At 54.7% G+C, this 20,101-nt stretch overlaps 1 protein-coding gene across 11 annotated transcripts in view; it reads right to left on the bottom strand.

Moving 5' to 3' along the window:
* Positions 1-20,101, bottom strand: part of Arhgap23 (Rho GTPase activating protein 23) — a 102,210-nt gene that overhangs the window by 53,230 nt on the left and 28,879 nt on the right. For 4 of the 11 annotated variants that reach the window (XM_039087723.2, XM_008768199.4, XM_039087721.2 and 1 more), the window contains exons 1-7: positions 11,874-12,308; positions 8,206-8,367; positions 5,997-6,111; positions 4,314-4,409; positions 4,085-4,163; positions 3,892-3,946; positions 25-1,183 (exon numbers count right to left, since the gene is read on the bottom strand). In XM_039087723.2, coding sequence (XP_038943651.1) covers positions 25-1,183; positions 3,892-3,946; positions 4,085-4,163; positions 4,314-4,380 — 1,360 coding nt within the window. In that variant the 5' untranslated portion in view covers positions 4,381-4,409; positions 5,997-6,111; positions 8,206-8,367; positions 11,874-12,308. Of the gene's footprint in view, positions 1-24; positions 1,184-2,269; positions 3,808-3,891; positions 3,947-4,084; positions 4,164-4,313; positions 4,410-5,996; positions 6,112-8,205; positions 8,368-11,873; positions 12,311-20,101 lie in introns of those variants that run through there. The other 7 variants (XM_063270144.1, XM_063270145.1, XM_063270143.1 and 4 more) reach the window with 4 other exon arrangements.

Genomic DNA, 20,101 nt, shown 5'->3' with positions numbered 1-20,101 from the left:
TCAGCCACTTGTAACACCACTCACCAATGAAGGGAATTGAAGCCAGGGAGTCTTCTGTAGTGGCCAAAGGGGCCACCTTCCTGCCTGGACGTTCCCCTCTGGCCTCTGGTTCTAGGGACTCGTCACCAAATCCAAGGTTCACCTGCCTTGCTGGGGTCAGCTGGACCTTGCGACCAGTTGGAGGTTTCTGTCTCAGGACCACCTCATCACGATGATCCTCTGCGGGAGGCTCCAGGGCTCGGGTGCTAGGATCTGGCCGGGCGACCCTAGGTGGTTCGGAGGCCTCTGGTGGGAATGATGCAGGAGACTGGGCCAAGCTGAAGGTGGGAAGTCCCCCGAAGGGTGAGTCCCGGAAGGAGAGGGCATGCAGGAGACCAGTCCGGCGCTGGAATGATGGGCTATAGCTCCGATACCCAATGTACCCGATGTCATCCAGGCCCTGCAGGCCAGATGCGGGAGGGGCCTGGGGCCCTGGCAAGTCCCGAGAAGGGCAAGCAGAGGTGCGGGCAGATGACCGCTGGGAAGCCCAACCGCAGCGTTCAAGGCGAGGTGACACCAGTGCCCCTGGCCCCAGTGCTTCAGCAGAGCGGGTAGCCCGGCTCAGGTAATCGTCTGAGCGAGCTCGGTGCCAACCCTCCTGGCCCAGCTGGCTCAAGGCATCCTGGGAGGTGGAGCAGGGCCATGGGTGGTGGGTAGTCACATCCTCCAAGCGGTCCTGGGAGGCACTGCGGGCCCGAGGTGGCATGGCTGGGCACCGTCTCTCCCCCGCCCTGCGGGGTATCTGATTTGACAGCCAGTGTGACAGAGCCTGCTGGCACTCCAGTCTGCTGGGAAGCACCCGGCTGCCAGACTCTAGGAAGGCACGGGGCGTCCGGGACTCTGAAGGGAGGTGGGGAAAGGCACCAGGGCTTGGGCGGGGCTGGCTCATCCCCAGGGAAGAGTTGTCCAGGTGGGCACGGGTGGCAGATGTAACACGGGACCCTGGGTCACTCCAGGCAGCAGGACTCCGGGGATCCGTAGGTAGTGCTGAGATGGGCTCAGGCACCATAGTGGCCCAGGCAGGGGCCCGGGTTGGCGGGGCATAGGTCTTCCGTGGGTAGCAGAGTGGAGGTGGTTCTGGGATGCTGCGGGCCTCTCCAGAATACGGCTCGTTGCCCTTCAGGTAGGCATCCTGGGAGTAGGCCTGGCCAGAAACACAGAGGCATAAAAGCATGACCAGACTGGACTCAGAGGACAGGAATGAGACAGCCCTAGGGTACCAAGGTCCTCAGAAGGGAAGGGAAGGGAGATAATTAAGTAGGGGTGTCCTGAATGGATGAGGGTTTGTGTGCTCCAAGGAGGGAGGACAAAGAGGTAAGATTCTCATTCTCTCTCTCTCTCTCTCTCTCTCTCTCTCTCTCTCTCTCTCTCTCTCTCTCTCTCTCTCCCCCCGCCCTCCTCAAAATAGTTAGATCTCTGTAAGACTTTTAAAACAAGGACAGCCTTTAGCCACAAACATTCCAACATCTGTTTGCTAGGGCCCTCCCCCACCCTGCCCTCCCCCACACTGCCCTCCCCCACCCTGCCCTCCACCTCCTACTGTTCCTTTATGTCCAAGGATGCCCACAGCCCCTGCAGTTCAGTGGGGAATGGACAGTAATCTGTCAAGGTGGTAGAGGACCTTAGAAAGCTGGCTAAGGAGTGGGTGTGTCCAAGGAGGGGTGGTCTGAGGGTAGGCGGAGGCTGGAAGAGCCCAAGGTCCCTTCAGTGTGGGGTGATGTGAGTTGGGGCCCAGGGCCTCGAGATGAAGACCGTGATTACTTCTTGCTCCCCAGAGACCATTAAAGGAGGGGCTGGACAGGCTAAGGGGCCTTGGGCCACCTCCCGCCACCCCTAGGCCTGGAATTTGGCGCTGGCTACTGGAGCTGACGCTGCATTGCTGAGGAGTGACAGGGCTGGTGCCCAGGCTCAGCCAAAAAAGGAGGCACCCCACCCCCGGACAGCAGCCTGTGGCCCTGGCTGAGTCTAGCACTGGCTGAGCTGAGGGGGCCTATTTCAGCAAAGGGTGGAAGGAAGGGTGAGCCCAGACATACATATAGACATACTACACCACACCACAAGAAAAGGCAAGATACACACCCCAAGAGATACACATACAGCACACACAATGAGACACACAAATAACTACCCCTCCAGTCCCAAACACAAACATCATGTGACAAGGACCAGCTAACCACACCCCCGCACACTCGGCCCCTCCAGCCTGGCATACTGGGCCAGCAACACATACCTCTCCCTCCTGCCATCCTGCTGGCTCCCAGAGCTCCCAGCATCACGGTGGTGGCGGCAGCATCCCGCCAGCCAGTGCCTGCTACCCTGCTGCCTCTCACCACAGCCCCTGCCCAGCTGATTTGAGTCCCTCAGTCCCCTCAGCCAGCCCTCCCTGAGGCTCCCTCTCTCCCCCACCCGGCTCGGCTCTCTTTCGGCTGCCTGGCGGTAGGAGGAGGGAGGATGGGTGTGGAGGGGACTTGCTGCGTCGGTGGTGGCGTCAGCGGCTGCCGCCACCCGATTGGCCTCCAGCCTTGGCTCCCAACCACAGGAATGCCTGGGCCCCACCCTCTGGCTGACTGGAGATGGCGGGTAGTGGGAGCTCCCAGATGTTGACATCTGGGGATGCCAGCCTACTTGGGTCTAGGTCTGGCAGAGTTCAAGGCTGCTGCCCTTGTCACCCCTTGTCCCTGACAGCTGGACTGAGCCAGGGTGCCATGCTCTGCTACTGTCTCAGAACTGGAGTACAGGCAAGCTCTTTAAGACTTGGGGCGAGCCATGCACCTCTCTGAGCCTCCATTCTCTCCCCCTCAGCTCTAGGAAGTGCAAGGGGACAATTGAGGTCAGGAATGGAGGTTCCAGGGAGGCATCATGCCAAGTGTGACCCTGTCATTACAGTGACACAGCCAAAGCCAGCACAGCAGCTCTGGGCCTCTGGGCTTGGCACTCAGCCATCCTCTGAGGGGCAGTGACCGAAGGGGCAAGCAAGCTGGCGTCTGGGTAGGAGCCAAGAGACTAAGAACAGGGCACTAGGCAAGGGGGACTGTTCCAAGCTCCAGACACAAGGCTCTGGGCTTCCTTCACACAACACATGTGGGGCAGGCCCTGGGGTGGCACCCTCCCAGAGGGTTTTATGTTTTCAGTGTGCTGAGACACTGGTTGTGATGGGTTTCAAACTTTTATCTCACACGGATGAATTTGGGATCCTGTGATATCACGAAGTATAGGTGCTTGAGAAGGGCTGCAGCATGCTGTGACATTTGTGGGCAGCGTTGCGACAAGATACCAGTGAGTACTTACGTCACAGCAGCAGACTCCAGATGTGTGCAGAGTTTGTGCTACAAGACAGAGGTGCAAGTGAGGCTATTGTGAGGTCCTGCTGTGAGGTCCCACTGTGTGCTGCTGTGAGGTCCTACTGTGTGTTACATGGGTACTGTGGCAGCAGAGACAGGGAGAGGCTCTGTGAGTCCTGCAATGCTCTGTGTCTTCTGTGGAGCTGAGTAGTACAGGGCTGTGCAGGGCCGAGTGTCCTGACGTGTACCAAGGGTGGTGTTTGGTGTGTGCATCTATGGACACACCTCCAAGCCATGTGGGGAGGGGGTGCAGAGAGCAGGCATCTCTCACAGAGCAAACAAGAACGTGCCAGGCTGGCAGGGCCCGCTGGGCCACCCTCTTTTCAGATACCCTGGCAGGAATCCTGCTTACCGAGGCCAGCGCCTACTCTCTCCCGAGCACAGAGCGGCCTTGAGTGAAGCAAGAAGCAGCCCCAGCCCAGGGATGGGCCTGGGAGCTCCAGTTAAGCAATAAGTGCCATTTCCTTTCTTTTCTCCCACAGGGGCCCTCCACGCAGACAGAAGGACTCACCAGCTGTAGGATGTCCTCATCCTTGGGCATGATGGAGAGCTCCAGGGTGTCATCGCTGCAGAGACAGGGACGGGGAGAGAGTACACATCAAGCAAGGCATCAGGACAGCATGGGGAGAGGGATCATGTCACAGGGCCCAGGCTGGAGGGGAGGGGAGGCTGGGTGCCTGAAAGCAGAACGGCCAGACACTCACCTGTTCTGGATCAGACCTATGACCTGGGAGTATGTCTTCCCAATGACGCTCTCTCCATTCACCTTCACCAGCCGGTCTCCTAGGGACAAGGGAGGAGGTCACATGTACTGAGCATGAATGGAAGTGAAAGGAGAGGAGCTTTCCCAGTATCTGGGTTCATGAATTCCAACCCAATTAAAAGGGACGTGAGCCCCAGAGGAGTGTTAAATAGGGTCACAGACAGGCTCACCTGTGCGAAGCCCTGCCCTGTGGGCGGGGCCCCCCTCCTTCACATTCTTCACAAAGATGGTATCCATGGGCTCCAGACGGTGCCGGGGAGAGGGTCCTGGTGGGCATCAGCCAGGTTAGCTGGGGGTGGTGGCTGAAGGTCACACCCATGCACAGCTACACACACAGAGGACACACACTCAGAGGATGATCACACACAGGCACAGGCGTGCAATGACCCACACATCACAGGACCTACGCCCACTGCCAGACAAGGGCCCACACAGGAGGAGGACACACAGAGAGCTGCCCAAATCCGTGAGCTGAGTCTCCGTCCTGTGCTAGAAGCCAGACTGCACAGATATGTGGACATACACAGCTCACGCCCTTTCAGAGTTCTCAGTCAGGCAGACTTTAGACACAAGACAACAACGGAAAGGGTGGCACCCAAGAGGACCCTAAGAGCTGACAAGACGATCAATGGTCTGAGTCTCATGGTGGGCACTGAATCCTTGAAAGCTACGTAAAGGTGGAAGGAGAGAACTAGCTCTGCCGAGTCATTCTCTGATCGCTACACACTCTGCATGGCACACACACGCGCGTGCGCGCACACGCGCGCACACACACACACACACACACACACACACACACATGTTTAAAAGGAAGCCCTTATCTGGGCTGGAGAGATGGGTCTCCTGCACAGGGCCTCGGTTCGGTCTCCAGCACGCGTGTGGTAGCTCACAACTGCCGCACAACTCTAATTCCAGGGGACTGACACACTGTTCTAACACTCTGGCTCCCTACATATACATGGCACCATATATACACACACACACACATACATACACACACACATACATACATACATACATACACACACACACTCAGACACAAACAATCATGAAATATTTTTTTGAAAATAATGCACCTATCAAGCCCTGAAGGTGCCAGCTGGGGAGACCTCGTATATACGGAAGGCAACATATCGCAGAACCAAGGAGATACCCAATATGCTTGTGCCTCCCACCCTTCTTCCTTCTCCAGCATCAGAGATTCCAAGCAGGACGCAGGACAGATACTAACTCCATCACTTGCCAACAAGGTTCCCTTACTGGGACCTGTGCTAGGACAGTGAGTTCCTTCAGTGGCATGAGAACTCAGGAGAGCCATGTCACCATGGCTGCCCACAGACAGAGGCAGGGCAGGAAAGCTGCCTGCTCAGGGAGTTCAGCTTTAAATACCTCAATACCTCAGAGTCTGAGAGCCGGCAATGGACCCTTAGGATAGCAAAGGTGACAGTAAGGTGAGTTAGGCTTTTAATACATAATTTAGGGCCCCCCCTATTCCTACCAGGACCTCCCTTTCTCTGTCTATAGGACGAGCTCATGCTCAGTACACCTCAGCCCTAATCCACAAGCCCTTAGCCTTGACTTCATTCTGGGAGAAAGCAGAGAGAGGGTGGAAGCAGATGGGTATGTGTCACCCAGCGTCCTCGGTATCAGATGGCTGTGGGAGGGACAGGCCCATAGGAAGACAAGAGAGGGAAAGATGTGGAGGGAGAACAGAGAATGAGGAGGAGATCCCTGGAGCTAGGCTAGCAGGAACATAGAGAGGAGAGAGGCTAGACAGGGACAAGAAAAGGGTGGGGCCCACTGGGGTACGGGAGAGAAACTGAAGCCCAGCCCTGCCCTGCTCCACCCCCTACCTCCTCCTCCTCCTCTTCCTCCTGCTCCTCTTCCTCCTCTTCCTCCTCTTCCTCCTCTTCCTCCTCTTCCTCCTCCTTGGCCTCCTTGGCCTCCTCGGCTTCCATTCTCTTCCTCCTGCAGGGAACAGAGAGATGGGTGTGGCAACTGTTCAGTCCTCAGTGCATCAGCCGCATCAGCCGTATGCTGCACCTGGATAGCCCTGCTGAGCCACACCTCCAATCCTTATCCCCTTCCAAGTAGCCAACTGCAGCAGAAACAGGAGAGCTGTCAGAGGCATCCCCAGACAGAAGTGTCCCAGTAACACATATCCCCAGGTTTCCAAGAATACCCAACCTACCAGAAATCCATGACCTCTTCCTCTAGGGAGCCTGCAGGCCAAGGGAGGAGGTCCCCAAAACACATGCAGAGGGCCCAGGCAGACAAAGATAAGCAACCTGACCAGTGTAAACAGGGCTATCTCTCTCAGAGAATGGGCTGGGAGGCCCGATTAGCAAGAGGGGAGGGGTGCACACTTAGGGCTGGATGTGCTAAGCTGACGCCAGCAAGCGACAAGCATCAGACTAAAAGCATTCTGGTCTGAAAGGAAAGAAGAGGAGCCAGGAAAGGTTCTCTGATAAGCAGAAGTGGGTGTCAGGCAAGGGGCAGGATTCTAGCAGCTAGCTACAGGGGTGAGGGAAAGTTGCTAGGAGGTCCAGGGGTCCATCCCGGTGAGGGAAGAGGGTACATGGGGTATGGGCTTTGAGAAGAAGCAGAAGATGGTCAGAAACAGGCTGAGCCAGCAGGTGCTGCATCTCAGAGTTGACCAGACCTACTGCGTCATCTGGTCCAGAGACTCAGCAGCAGAGCCAGGGCCCAAACTCAGAACTCCCTGGTATCCCAGCAGGCCAAGGTGGGCCAGGATGGTTGCTGAGTGGTGTTGAAGCCTGGGCCTCTGGCCAGTTTCCCGTGGGAGGTGCATGCCCACTGATCTGAACTGACAGCACAAACAGCGGGTGGCAGAGGCAGACAGATACATTTGGACGGCTAAGATCTCTGTACAGGCTGCAGGCAGAGAACTCTGGCCTTCTGTGGCCTGGGGACAAGAGCTTCTCCCAGTCTAGGGCAGGTTCTGGAAAGGGAGGGAGCAGCCTGGCTTGTCTTCCCCAGAGTTAGCCAGTGATCCAAGAGGAGAGCCCACTATGCTCGACCCCAGCTCTGTCACTGAGCTCTCCCAGTGTCCTGAGAGAAGGTGGCAGGAGCTAGAAACAAGGAAGGGGGGGACTAGGGCCTCCAGGAGTGAGAGGCTGGCATCCTTGGTCATCTGATGCCACCCACACTATTAGGCCTCACTTTCATGTTAGGCATAGCCACAGACAATGACAGTGATGATCCCGGGGTCAAAGATTCATATACATGTGAAAGTCACAAAGCATGTGACAGACATGTACATACCACGCACGCATGCACACACAAGTACAGAGACAGCAGAGAAACCTAATGTTTTTTTGTGTGGCAGGGTCAAGGTGCCCAAGCAAGAATCCCACCCCACAGTTAGGAGGCTGATCCAGCCCTAGGGGAAGGAGAGAGGAATTCATCCGCTCTGATAGAAATCTGTCTCCTCTGCAGGAAGAGAGGCTGGGAGTCCAGAACGCTGCCTGGCCTCCTCCCATCTCCCACACTCTTTGTTTCAGGGACCCTCTCTTTCCAGCTGATGACCTTATGCTGGCCTGAGGGGTTCTGGGGCCCTGCTTCCGGAAGCTGGGTTAGGTATGGAAAGGCTCTTGGGGATCCAAGAAATAGACTGGAGATAAACCACATCACAGAGGGAGGAGAGGCCTGTGAGCCAATCTACAGCAACATAGGCCTGAGTGAGGACTAAATCCTGGGGCTCTGGACCCCGCCCCCAGGACTCTTCCTACAGAATGAGCTGAGGTCCCTGACACCTCAGCCTGGGGACAGAAAGAGCAGACCAGATCAAGAATGCATGCACAAGTGACCAAGGAAGTCCAGGAGGCCCAGTTCAAGATGGTCATTCCCTTTCCAGAGCCCAGAGAAGGTAAGGAGTTTGTCCACAGTCACAGAGCAAGTGTCCCAGGCTCGGCCGGCACTGCCTCCCTCCTTACAGCTCTCAGACTGCAGCAGAGGAGAGCCAGGCTCCTCTAACAGTTAGCCTCTCTCGCCCATCAAGCTCCCTCACAGAGTGGCAAGGCACTGGCAGGCTGGACCTACCTTCAGGCTGCAGTGCACGGCTGACTCAGGTGGGTACACAATGAAGTGGCGCAGGGTGAAACCAAAGCCATCCTGAAGATTCTTGTGCAGCAGCAGTGTCCTCGGCCCCTGCCAGGGGAGGGGGCGCCCAGAAGAGCACCCATCTCGAGAGCCCAGTGGAAGCTGCAGGAGCACAGGGACACAGGTCAGTGAACATCGTGTGGTCCATACTCATGGCTCTCCACAAGCCTCCAGCTGCCTAGGAGCCTAGAACCTGACAGGGAGTGCCAACATCCATAGCCACGAGGCCAGGTCCCTTCTGGCTCCTGACCCTTCACCACAGCCTTCCTTCACTCCCGAAGCAGAAAGCTTCTTTCCTCGGAGTTTTTCCTTCAGCCTCCTCATGACGCCTTTGCATCCTTGGAAATTGAGCCAGTATGCATGTATGCATGTCCTAAGCACCAGACCCTGCACACACAGTTTTTCTGCATAGGAAGTTGTACACACAACTCTTACACATCCCCACACATACAGTGACATACATGAAGACATTCACAACTTATTCAGACAGAACATACCACAAACACAGGCACACATATAAAATGTGCACATGTACACCAGGTGGTGGTGGCTTAATCCCAGCACTCAGGAGGCAGAGGTGGGCAGATTTCTGAGTCCAAGGCTAACCTGGTTTATAGAGTGAGTTCCAGGACAGCCAGGGCCATACAGAGAAACTCTGTGCTAAAAACCAACCAATCAATAGATAATAAATAATAAATAATAAAAACCAGATGTGCACACAGGCAGACTCACAGAACCACATGTATACACCAGGCAGGCACACTGGCCCAGGCACAGTGCACATAACCAGTCTTGCGTACACACATGCACAGCACAGAGCCATGTCTCTGCACTGGCACAAATGCACCCTCCAGGAGCATGGGATCAAGAGCCCCAAATGGACACTGGGCCACTAAAGGGATTTGCTGAGGCTGCAAAGCTCAGCCCAAAGGCCAGGCTGGTTCACCAGAGAGGCAGATGAGAGATACTGCCTTCTGTCCAACCCACCGGGATGCTTGGGATTCCCCTAGACAACATGGCAAGCTATCCAAAGAAGTGAGGGGACCATTATCTGGAGCAGGAGGCAAGAGATGACAGACATAGAAGACTGCTTGAATGTCTGGACTCTGAAATGAACAGCCAGCCAGTAACAAGTATGAGATACCTTGCATGCAATGAGGCTGATAGAAAAGATGTGTGTCCAGGGGACAAGCTGTGGGAAAGCAAGTCGTCTCCCACAAAGCCTCAAGTCCTCACAGCCACTGGGCAGCCTGGGCTAGCACTTGCCTCTGACCCAAAGCCCTCAGGAAGCCAGAAGCTTCCCACCGACTCCTTCCACAAGCCTCCACCCTTGCTCCTCCTTGGCCTTGGCAGGAACCTGAGGAGCAGAGGAGAGACCCGGGAGCTGGTACGGACAGTGGAAGGGTCGTCAGACCTGGGCTCTAAGGAGCTCCCACTGTACAGGAAGGCTGCCTCCTGCTAGCTGAAGACAGCTCACAAACACCTGAAGGCACAGGGATGCTGAGAGGCCCATCTGAGAAGCTGTCCATCCCTGCTCACCTACTCAATGGAGGGAGCGCATGCAAGGGTGCACAGCATGCAAAGGTGCACAGCATGCAAGGGTGCACGACCAGGAGGTTTTATCACCATCCTGTAGGCTGAGGGTAGAACGCAGACCCTGGAATCTCAATAAATAAAAGAAAAATGAGAGAGAAGTAATAGGTTTGCTGGCTATAGTTTTAGAGAACAGAAACAGGTGGCGGACACAATGAGGCTCCAGGAAAGGAGATAGTCCACATAAGCTGAAAGCATGTAAGGGTTAGCTTGTCCCTCTGCAGAAGGGCCCAAGCGTGGAGACTTGGGCTTCTCTTGGTCCTTGGCAGGGACAGGGGCCCAGTGGTGTCCTCTCAGCTCCATTCTCTTGTGGTCACACCCTGTCCTTGTCCATGAGCTCCACATACATGGGGTCCAAGAATCTCTGAGAACATTCACTGGAAATTCCTTGAGGTCTGAGCACACACCTCCCCAATTTCCTATTTCCACTACCAGGAAAGACGATCTCTTGGGTCCCCAGTGCCTCCCCCACAGAAACCACTGCTCCCCATCTATCATGGGCTGCCCTCTTTCCCACTCCCACCCAGGCTCAGAGCTGAGGGTGTTTGCAGGGCCCATTGTTGTGCTGGTGTCCTGGATTAAGATTTAAGCCACCAGCTGCCCCAGTGATGAGAAGCGGCTGGGACAGGTCCCCACATGTTCCCCTCCCCTCTCCCTACACACACATCCTGCTGAGATCTGCCAGCTGCCTGGGGGTGCCACTCCCTGAGGGGACCTGCTTGTAATCCAGGACAGTGGCTATGCCATCCTCCCACAGTCTCTCCTCATCGGAGCACAGCAACTCCCCCTTTCTTACTTATCTCTGTCTCTCCACTTCCTCTGTTCTTCTCCTTCTAGGTCCGGTCACCCAGCCCTTCCAATTAGTCTCTAGAAAATGACAGTAAACCCCCTGCTACAGCCTTCCAGAAGAGAAGACTCCACAGACCCAGTCAGAGCTGGTTCCTCCCTGTGGGAAGTTCTTTCAGACCTAGCCTCAACCCTTCCAGTTACCCTATATGCAAGTTTCGGCTCCTCCCATCTGACCTGGGACAACACTTAGTCTAGCTCTCCTCTTGGAGTGGGGAGAGGTAGGAGGTACAGAAACAGAGAGATCCAGCACTGAGAACGTGGAAGACCAAGAAATACAGCTCAGCTCCCCCGACTCTATCTCCCTGACCCAGACACACAGCCAGGGTACAGAAAGGGGCCGCAGGCATTGCTGATTAAACCCTCCTGGCTGAAATCTCTTTGCAAACAGGCTCAACCTCGTGTTTGAAAACAAAGAGACATCCAGAAACACCAACTGTTGTTAAAGAAGGGCCAACAGCCCAGGGAACACACCAGGCAGAAGTGGGCCTTCGACTTCGACGGACTGGCCACATCAGTACTGATCTCCACCCCCCAACCCACCCCAGCATAAAGAGGTCATTGCAGAAAACACAGTATTGAGGCTGGGCATGGTGCCCACTGTGACTCACGCCTACCAGCTCGGCAGATCCCTAACATCAGAAACACTGCCCCCAGCCCGGTCACTGCCTGCCTTGGGAATCACTGATGGCCTGCTGGGGGTCATTTTGTCACCTCAACTTCCTCTGACCACTAACTAGGAAACCCTTAGTGCTTCCCTGTCCAGGTCCCTGTTGATAGGAAAGAAGATAGACCAGAGTGGCGCCCAATGCTTGGATTAGTAAATCCTATGCCTAGCTCTCACTGTGTCTCTGTCAGCCCCCTTATTCCAGGATTCCCATCTATGCCAGCGACTCCTAGCTTCCAAACTGTCCTTCCACTGCCTGTAAACCAGGAGAGCTGAGCCCACAGGTGCCACTACCCAGATTCGAAGTTCCATCTAGCAACCCTGGGAAAGCTCCCACACAAACGCTGACAACCTCACCCTGATTCTCAACCTCCTCACACACTCCCCAACTGCAAGGATGTTCGTCTGGGAATGCCAGACGTTGTCAACTCGAAAGTGGGTAACTGCATCGCCCACAGCCCCTGACGTCCAGCTCCTGCTCGGCTCCAAGGCTGTTACTCACCCTGGCCGGACGCAGCCCGGGCGCGCGGCGGTCGCTGTGGCTCAGACAGGGCAGCCAGAGACAGCGTGGCTCTGGGGCGCTGCAGTCCACGCCGACGGCGCGTTCCCAGCGCCAGCCCCCGACGCCCGCGCGCTCCACGCGCCACACGGCACTGCCCACCAGCGCAGCTTGAGGGGACCCCCGAGCGCGGCCACCGTCGCGGCCGCAGCGCGCACCGGGCCTGGCTTCCGGAGCGGGACGTGAGGTGCGGGACTCCGCGGCTCGGCGCCCAGCGGGGGACGTTCTCGGACCCCCGCGCGGCAGGCGGGGCCCAGGGGTCCCAGCCCACCCCCCAGAGCCGCGGGCCCGCGGCCCAGAGGCCCCGAGGGGGCGGCCAGCCCGCGCGGACAGCGGCAGGACGGCTGGAGCGGGGCCGCGCCTCCCGCGCCGCCCGGGTGAAGGCGCCCGCTGGAACCGGGCAGGGACAAGCCTACAAGTCGCTGGGACAGACACCTCCCCCTCCGGGGCGGCCCCTGCGCCGCGCCAGCCCACCCTCCTCCGCCCCACGACAGAGGCTTTGAGCGGTCCCTGCTCAGGCACAGCACACACCGACGACACCATACAAACACAGGGACTCATTCTGTCGACCGATCACACTATGGGGCCCATTAACTTTACACTCCTGCAGAAACATGTTCTAGCTGTGTGCCTCACATACATGACCATCATCTGTCCCCCACAGACCCTTCGCAGACAGACCCTCAGTGTGGATCTCATTGCTCACATCTATGAATATTCTCCCATTCATTCCTCTCCATGAGACATATATGCAAACACGGCCATTTAAAGTATCCCAGTCCTTTACAGACACCTCCCCCCCAGATGCCCACTTGACCACATACAAGCGGGATGGTGACAATCACACACTGCGCAGCACATGCTTGCCTCAGGACTCTGTGCTCTTCAGGTGGCACACACTGCCCACCCAGAATGAGAGCATGAGGTGTGTCAAAGTGACCCCACTCCAGCCTCCCAGAGGACGTCCAGTCCATTCCTCTTCCCCACGAAACTTCCAGGAACCCTGGCATCACCAAGCAACAGGAGGCTCCAAGCTGATCACTCCCTCCACACTATAATGGCAATGAGATGGGTGCTGGTTGACTCTAGACATTACCCACCCACCCCCTTTTCTGGCTCTCAGGGCCCCATCCTTTCCCCAAGTAGAAGCAGGACTAGCAATAGCCCCAGGCTGTGTGTTCTCCACTGTCATCCTACCCTGAGTTCATGGAGGCATTTAGAAAAGTTTAGGCACCAAGGAGGAAATACTCAGCAGAAGGGGACACAAACGCAGAGCCCATCTGAGAGGGAGAGCCACAAGGCTGGGCTGGTTGGGAACACTGGCAAAGCCCCTGTCTTCACTCCCCAGGAAGGTGACCTATGTGAGAGGTACTAGATCCAGAAAGGAATACAAGTATAAGTGGGTGGGCAGGATGGAGAGAAGGAACAACAGAGGAGGAAGGGTGGGGGTGAGGCCCAGGGTGGTGGGGACAGAGTCAGCCAGGGAGCGGTTTTGTTCTCCTGTTTCCTGTTTGCTGCTTGTGGGGCCCATGCAGGAGCTGGACCCCCACCTCCACCCTGCGGAAGCCCAACGGGAAGAGCTGAGACTGCCATGAGCTGAGTCAGGACTGGGGAGAGCAGGAAAGGACCAGTCAGGGACAGCGGGGCAGCCAGGGACAGTGAAACCGAGTCTACATTTCTCCCAGCAGCTGGAAAACTAGAAAACCAAACTTCTGGATCTGACCACCTCCTACTCTGCCCCTCCTTATCAGATCCTCCCAAACACCAGATCAGAGACCAGGTGGCCATCCCACCAAGATGTCCTGAGCCATGTGGACTTTGGGGCCCAAAGTAGAATGCACAGGCACAGGGTTGTCCTTGGCTCCCTCATCAGGCCCCCACTAAGTCCTCCCAACTGCCTAACGGCCACCTTATGTAGCTGTGGCTGTCCTGAAACTTGAGGCATAGACCAAGATAGCCCTGAAACTCAGAGAGATCTGCCTGCCTCTGCCACTATGTCAGGCACCACTTCCTCCTCCTCCCCCTCCTCCTCCTCCTCCTCTTCTTCCTTCTCCTTCTCCTCTTCTTCCTCTTCCCCCTCTTCCTCCTCCCCCTCTTCCTCCTCCTTAAGTATTTATGTGTATATGTGCATGAGGGTACACATGCCACTTCCTACAAGGTCAAAGGAAAACCTCTTTGCATTCTGCCTGTGGCTTCTACATAGGTTCTGAGGGTTGAACCCAGGCATTGAACTTGTATAGCTAGCACCTTTCCCTGAGAGACATCTCCCCAGCCCCCAACTGCCTTTTTATCTTGATACAAGCCCAGGTCTTATCGTTAGGCCTCTCATGGCTGACCATGATTGCGTGTCTGATGAGACATGAAGGTGTCTGGGTGCTGTAGGGGAGGGCAGAGGCATGTGACATTATGTTCAGGCTTACAGAGACCTTGAAGACCAGAATTTCCAATGTCCACTTTCTGTCTTTTAACTGGGCAGATTCGAAGAAGGCTGCCTCAGCAGAAACTCAGAGAGAGGGAAGACAAGTGGGGGAGGGCCTGTGTAGCATACACAGTAGGGCCTCAAAGGGAGGCCACAGCTTGAAATGATCTTCTGGGTCTGGGGAGCTTGCTCCCTCCAGTTTCCTCTGGGAAAGGAATGTGGGGTGGGCCCCAGAGCCTGAGGGGGAGGGGCAAGCCTGGGAAATACCAGGCGTTGCTGAGATTTCTATTCCAAGCCTTCCTGCGCAGTGTCCTCCCCCACACCCTGCCTGCTGCTTCCTCCCCACTGCGGAATCACCCGCTGGCCAGCCCCTCCCGCCCCCGAGTGGACAGCTGGTACTTACCTTCCTAAGGGTCCCTGCTCACAACTGAACCCCTAAGAAAGGACGCCCAGAATTCTAAAAAGTACTGGTACTTGTGACCGTTCCCTAAGCACTGGATATCCACCAGGGCCTTTCTGGGACGCTGGTGGGGAGCAGAGGCAGGATCTTACTATGTGATGCTGGTGGCACTGAATTCTGTTTACAACCTAGGCTGGCCTTGAACTCACAGTAACTCCTCTGTCTCAGCCTCCTGAGTGTTGAGATTACAGGCATGTACAGTCAGAGAGGGTTCTTAGTATGAATGTATTTGTTTGTTTAGAGACATGATTTCAAGGCTGGCCTTAAAGTCTCTCTCTGTGAGGCTGAGGATGACTTTGAACTCCTGCCTCCACCTTTCTTTTTTTTCTTTTTTTTTTTTTCCGGAGCTGGGGACCGAACCCAGGACCTTGCGCTTGCTAGGCAAGCGCTCTACCACTGAGCCAAATCCCCAACCCTCCACCTTTCAAAGTACTGGAATTACAGATGTGTATCACCATACCTGGCTCCCACTTTGAAAAGGATTTATTTTTATTATTTTTTATTTTATTTTATTATTTTTTTGTATACTAAAGAAGAGTTTATTCAGGATATAGGGAGGGGAATAAAGAGGGTAATAGGGGCAGAAAACTGTAGAAAGAGAGGGAGGGGAGGGAGAGAGAGGGGAAGGGAGGGGGCTATTTTTATTATTATTTTTTTTTTTCGGAGCTGGGGACCGAACCTAGGGCCTTGCGCTCGCTAGGCAAGCGCTCTACCGCTGAGCTAAATCCCCAACTCCTATTTTTATTATTTTTAATGTGTGTGTGTGCAAGCGTGTGTGTGTGTGTGTCGCACACATGCATGTTCACATGCACATGAGTACAGATGACACAGGAAGACAGAAGAGGGCATCAGCACCCTTGGAGCTGAAGTTATAGACAATTGTAAGCCACCCGCATGAATTCTGGGAATCAAACTCAAGTCCTCTTGCTAGACACTATGCACTCTGAATCACCTTTGTTCTCCTTTGTTTTGGGGGTTGGGGAGTCTTGGAACTAACACATTTTGTAGACTAGGCTGGCCTTGTATTCAGAGATCCACCTGACTCTGCCTCCTGTGTGCTGGAAAGAAAAGCATGTGCCAGCCACCATGCATACCTCCACCCACCCCCCAACCCATCCCCTTTAAAGTCAAGGATGGAGAAAGAGAAGGCCTCACTCTTGGGACACCAGGACTATACCCCAGGGCCTGACTCCACCCCCACCCCCACCCCCAGATCCCTCTGCATTACCTTCTGGGTTATCCATTCAACTACCACACGTGGAGTGGTACCGTGGACCAGGTGAGACCCCTTGGAAATCTAAGGCAACACAGTCCTTGCCAGCAGGGCCCTTCTGTCAGGACTGCCTCCAGGGTCCCCCAGCTCCAGACTCAGGCCCAGCCAGCCTCTGTCATTGACACTGGTCAGGTGGACCTCACACACAAAGGGGACTCCTGACATGCTGTCACGGGCCTGGGCTTCTAAGAAGAGCAGTAATGGGTAACGGACTGCCAGGTTAGCCCTCCAGGAGAGGAGGATTGAAAGTAGAGAAATAGAAGCCTGCAAAGTCACCAGGAACGGGGGGGGGGGGGGGGGGGCAGGGAGGAGAGCTGCCTGGAGCCCGAGGGTCAGGGACAGAAGGAGGGAAGCTGATAGCACAGGAGCTCAGGAAGCCAGAGTCACACGGCTCAAGGTCAGCCCCACCCGCTCTTCCTTCCTCTGCTTGCTCAGCACCTCCTCCGAGACCTTAGGTCCCAAACCACAGGTGACCAACAAGAGTCCCCACCCCCCACCCCCGAGAATTACCCAGCTAGTCTCTCACTCCATCAAACACAGACCCATAGCTACCCACAACCTCACACACGGTGACAAATCCAGAGTTAGGGCTAAGGTAGCCATGGGAGCATGTGACAGACAAGGCCTGCCCCCTGGCCCAGTCTCCTCCCTCCAGGGCAGTGTCTCCTGGGCCTCCTCCACCCTTTAGCCCCATTCACAGCCCAGTTCCCAGCTTCGATAGAGCAGAGGCCCCTCCTGACATGCCCTAACAGGCACAGTTGACAAGCCGGCCAGACAAGCTGAAGCTCCCAGCCCCTCCACTGACACACCACCTGCAGCCAGGAGCACGGGACCCTGTGCTGCTTTAGGCAGCTGGCGCCCAGTGATTCAAAGGGTCTTCCTGACCTGTGCTCTCCTTCTCAGACCACTGTGTCCAGGGTTGGGGTGGTCTGTGACACACCATCCCTGCCCCTCTCAAAGTGGGTCATAGTCAAGGAAGAAGGAGGCTGGGGCAGGGGGCGGAGGAGCACTTCCATGCCTGGCATCCAACCGTCATCTGTCCAGGAGGGGAAGGAACAATCCCAGTCGGGAGTCAGCACATAAAATGAAAGTGGATAGACACTTTCCCCCAAAGGCTGTTGGGAGAATTAAATCAACAAAAGAAAGTCTTAGCTGGGTGTGATAGTACCTGTGTGTACTCTCACCTGAGGAAACAGCAAGACAGTTAGAGGATAGCCTGATCTATAAAACGAATTCTGGGCCAGCCAGGACTACACAGCGTGACCATTTCAAAAAAAAAAAAAAAAAAAAAACAAGAAACAAAAGTCTCAGCATGGACCAGAGCACACAGTAGGAGCTTGAAAATGCACGCTGTTTAAGATACAGACACATAGCTACACAGCCAGGTTTGCTCAAGGTACAGGGACACGGCACATGCAGAACTTGGCACCAGGGCCCCTCCCACAGCTGACCCGAGGCTCTTATGGGCTGAGACATACTCCATCCCTCACAGGGGAAAGGAGGCCCACAGACTTGGCCTCTCAGCCCCCTGGGAATGGACACCATGAAACCCCAAGTGGAAGCTGCTCCCAGTTGAGGAGGAACCTGCCAGGCTGGCATGGGAGAGCCCAGCAGGGGGGCTGTGACACGAAGGGGGAGGGGCCTAAAGACAGTCTTTGCTCACAGTGGGAAATGAGCACTTGCAGAAGAGACTGGGCTTGCAGTCAGCCACAAAGTAAACACCCAGGCTATTGCCAAGGCAAACACAGCCAGTGTGGGTCAGGGCCCACCACAGGCCCTCCACCTGATCCACTCCACCCAGACACCTCTGGCTGTCTTAGGCCTTCTGAGCGTCCTCTCCTTCTAGCAGCTCCCTTAGAGTAAGGGCTTGCTGCCCCATGGCATGCTGGGGTCTCTGGAATACTGTCCTCCATCTATCTGTCTCTAGAGACAGGAGGAAGAAGCTGTCTCCGGGTACCACTGCAGCCTCTCCCTTTGGACAGACAGCTCTTAAAGATGAAGGCTACTCCTCTTCAGACTTGGATTTGCCCTAGAGTGCCTTTGTTCAGAGCAGGCTTTTAGAAACCGCTAGGCCGCAGTGACAGTTCAGTCTGTAAAGGGTCTTTCTTGCAAGCACAAGGACTCAAGTTCAAGCCCAAGCAAGTTAACAAAAATAAAATAAATTAAAAAAAAAAAGATCCAGGTGTGGCTGTGTGTGTGTAATCTCGCTGCCATCCCAGTGCCTGGGGAAGGCAGAAACAAATGGCCCTCCTATGGTTCACTGACCAGCCAACCCTTACCTACTATTGGACTCCAGAAAAATGAGAGACCCTGTATCAAAAAACAAGGCCTAGCTTGGGGATTTAGCTCAGTGGTAGAGCGCTTGCCTAGCAAGCACAAGGCCCTGGGTTCGGTCCCCAGCTCCAAAAAAAAAGAGAAAAAAAAAAAAACAAGGCCTAGGTTAAGAGCACTAGCTGATCTTCTAGAGGTCCCGAGTTCAATGCCCAGCAACTACATGGCGGCTCACAACCATCTGTAATGGGACCTGATGTCTTCTTTTGTCTGATGTCTACTTCTGTCATGCAAATAGAGTGTTCGTATATAAAGAAATACATAAAAAATTCAATGCAGTGGGGGGTTTGTGGGGAGGTAACCAGGAAGGGGGAGATCATTGAAATGTAAATGAATAAAATGATTAATAAAAAATTCAATATAGAATTACTATATGATGCAACAGTTCCTCTTCTGAGCATACACCTGAAAGCACAGAAAACACACGCTCACAAAAGTATTCCAGGTCGGGCACAAATGGTACGTGACACCTGAGGTGCACAGGCAAGCAGACCTCTGAATTCAAAGCCAGCCTGGCATACACTGTGAATTCCAGGCCAATCAGGGCTACACAGCAAGACTTAGTCTCATAAAATAAAACAGAGAGGCCAGGCAGTGGTGGCTCACACCTCTAATTCAAGCACTCAGGAGGCAGAGGCAGGAAAATCTCTCTTAAGCTCAAGGCCAGGTTGGCATAGGAAGCAAGTTCCAGGACAGCCAGGGCTACTCAGAGAAACCCTGTCTCTAGATATTTAAAAAAAAAGAAGGGAAGGAATAAAGAAGGGAAGGAATAAAGAAGGGAAGGAATAAAGAAGGGAAGGAATAAAGAAGGAAGGAAGGAAGGAAGGAAGGAAGGAAGGAAGGAGGCTGCCTGGGACTGGAGAAGAATGTCTAGAGGTTTCCTGCTTTGATGATCATGGAGCTGCAGTTTGAGCAAGACAGCAGTGACAGTCGATGCAGAAAACACTAATGCCAACACTAAAAATGGTTTCATGAGACGCTGGAGAGCCAGATCAGCAGTTAAGAATGCTCACTGCTGGGGCTGGAGAGATGGCTCAGTGGTTAAGAGCACCGACTGCTCTTCCAGAGGTCCTGAGTTCAAATCCCAGCAACCACATGGTGGCTCACGACCATCTGTAGTGAGATCTGATGCCCTCTTCTGGTGTGTCTGAAGGCAGCTACAGTGCACTCATATACAATAAAATAAAATCTTAAAAAAAAAAAAAAAAAAAAAAAAGAATGCTCACTGCTCTTCCAGAAGGCCCAAGCTTGGTTTCCAGCACCTATATCAGGTGGCTCACAACTGTCTGTAACCCCAACTCCAGTCAGAATGGACACTTCTAGCCTCCACGGGCACCTACACCCACTTGTACATGTACATACCCCCACATAGACACACAGACATGATTTTTTAATAATTTATTTATTATATGTAAGTGCATTGTCACTGTCTTCAGACACATCAGAAGAGAGCATCAGATCCCTTTACAAATGGCTGTGGGTGCTGGGAATTGAACTCAGGACCTCTGGAAGAGCAGCCAGGGCTCTTAACCACTGAGCAATCTCTCTAGCCCTAGACATGATTTTTAAAAATCTTTTAAAATGTTTTAGATGCTAATTTCTGTAGGCCTGGCTGGCCTGAGATTCACTGTAGCTCGGGCTGGCACGGAACTTGTGAGGAGCCTCCTGCCTTGGCTCCTCGGTGCTGG

This window comes from Rattus norvegicus, chromosome 10 (genome assembly GCF_036323735.1).
Source record: "Rattus norvegicus strain BN/NHsdMcwi chromosome 10, GRCr8, whole genome shotgun sequence".
NCBI lineage: Eukaryota > Metazoa > Chordata > Mammalia > Rodentia > Muridae > Rattus > Rattus norvegicus.
Note: the sequence above shows the minus strand (reverse complement) of the source record. Positions and strands in the feature narration are given on the sequence as shown.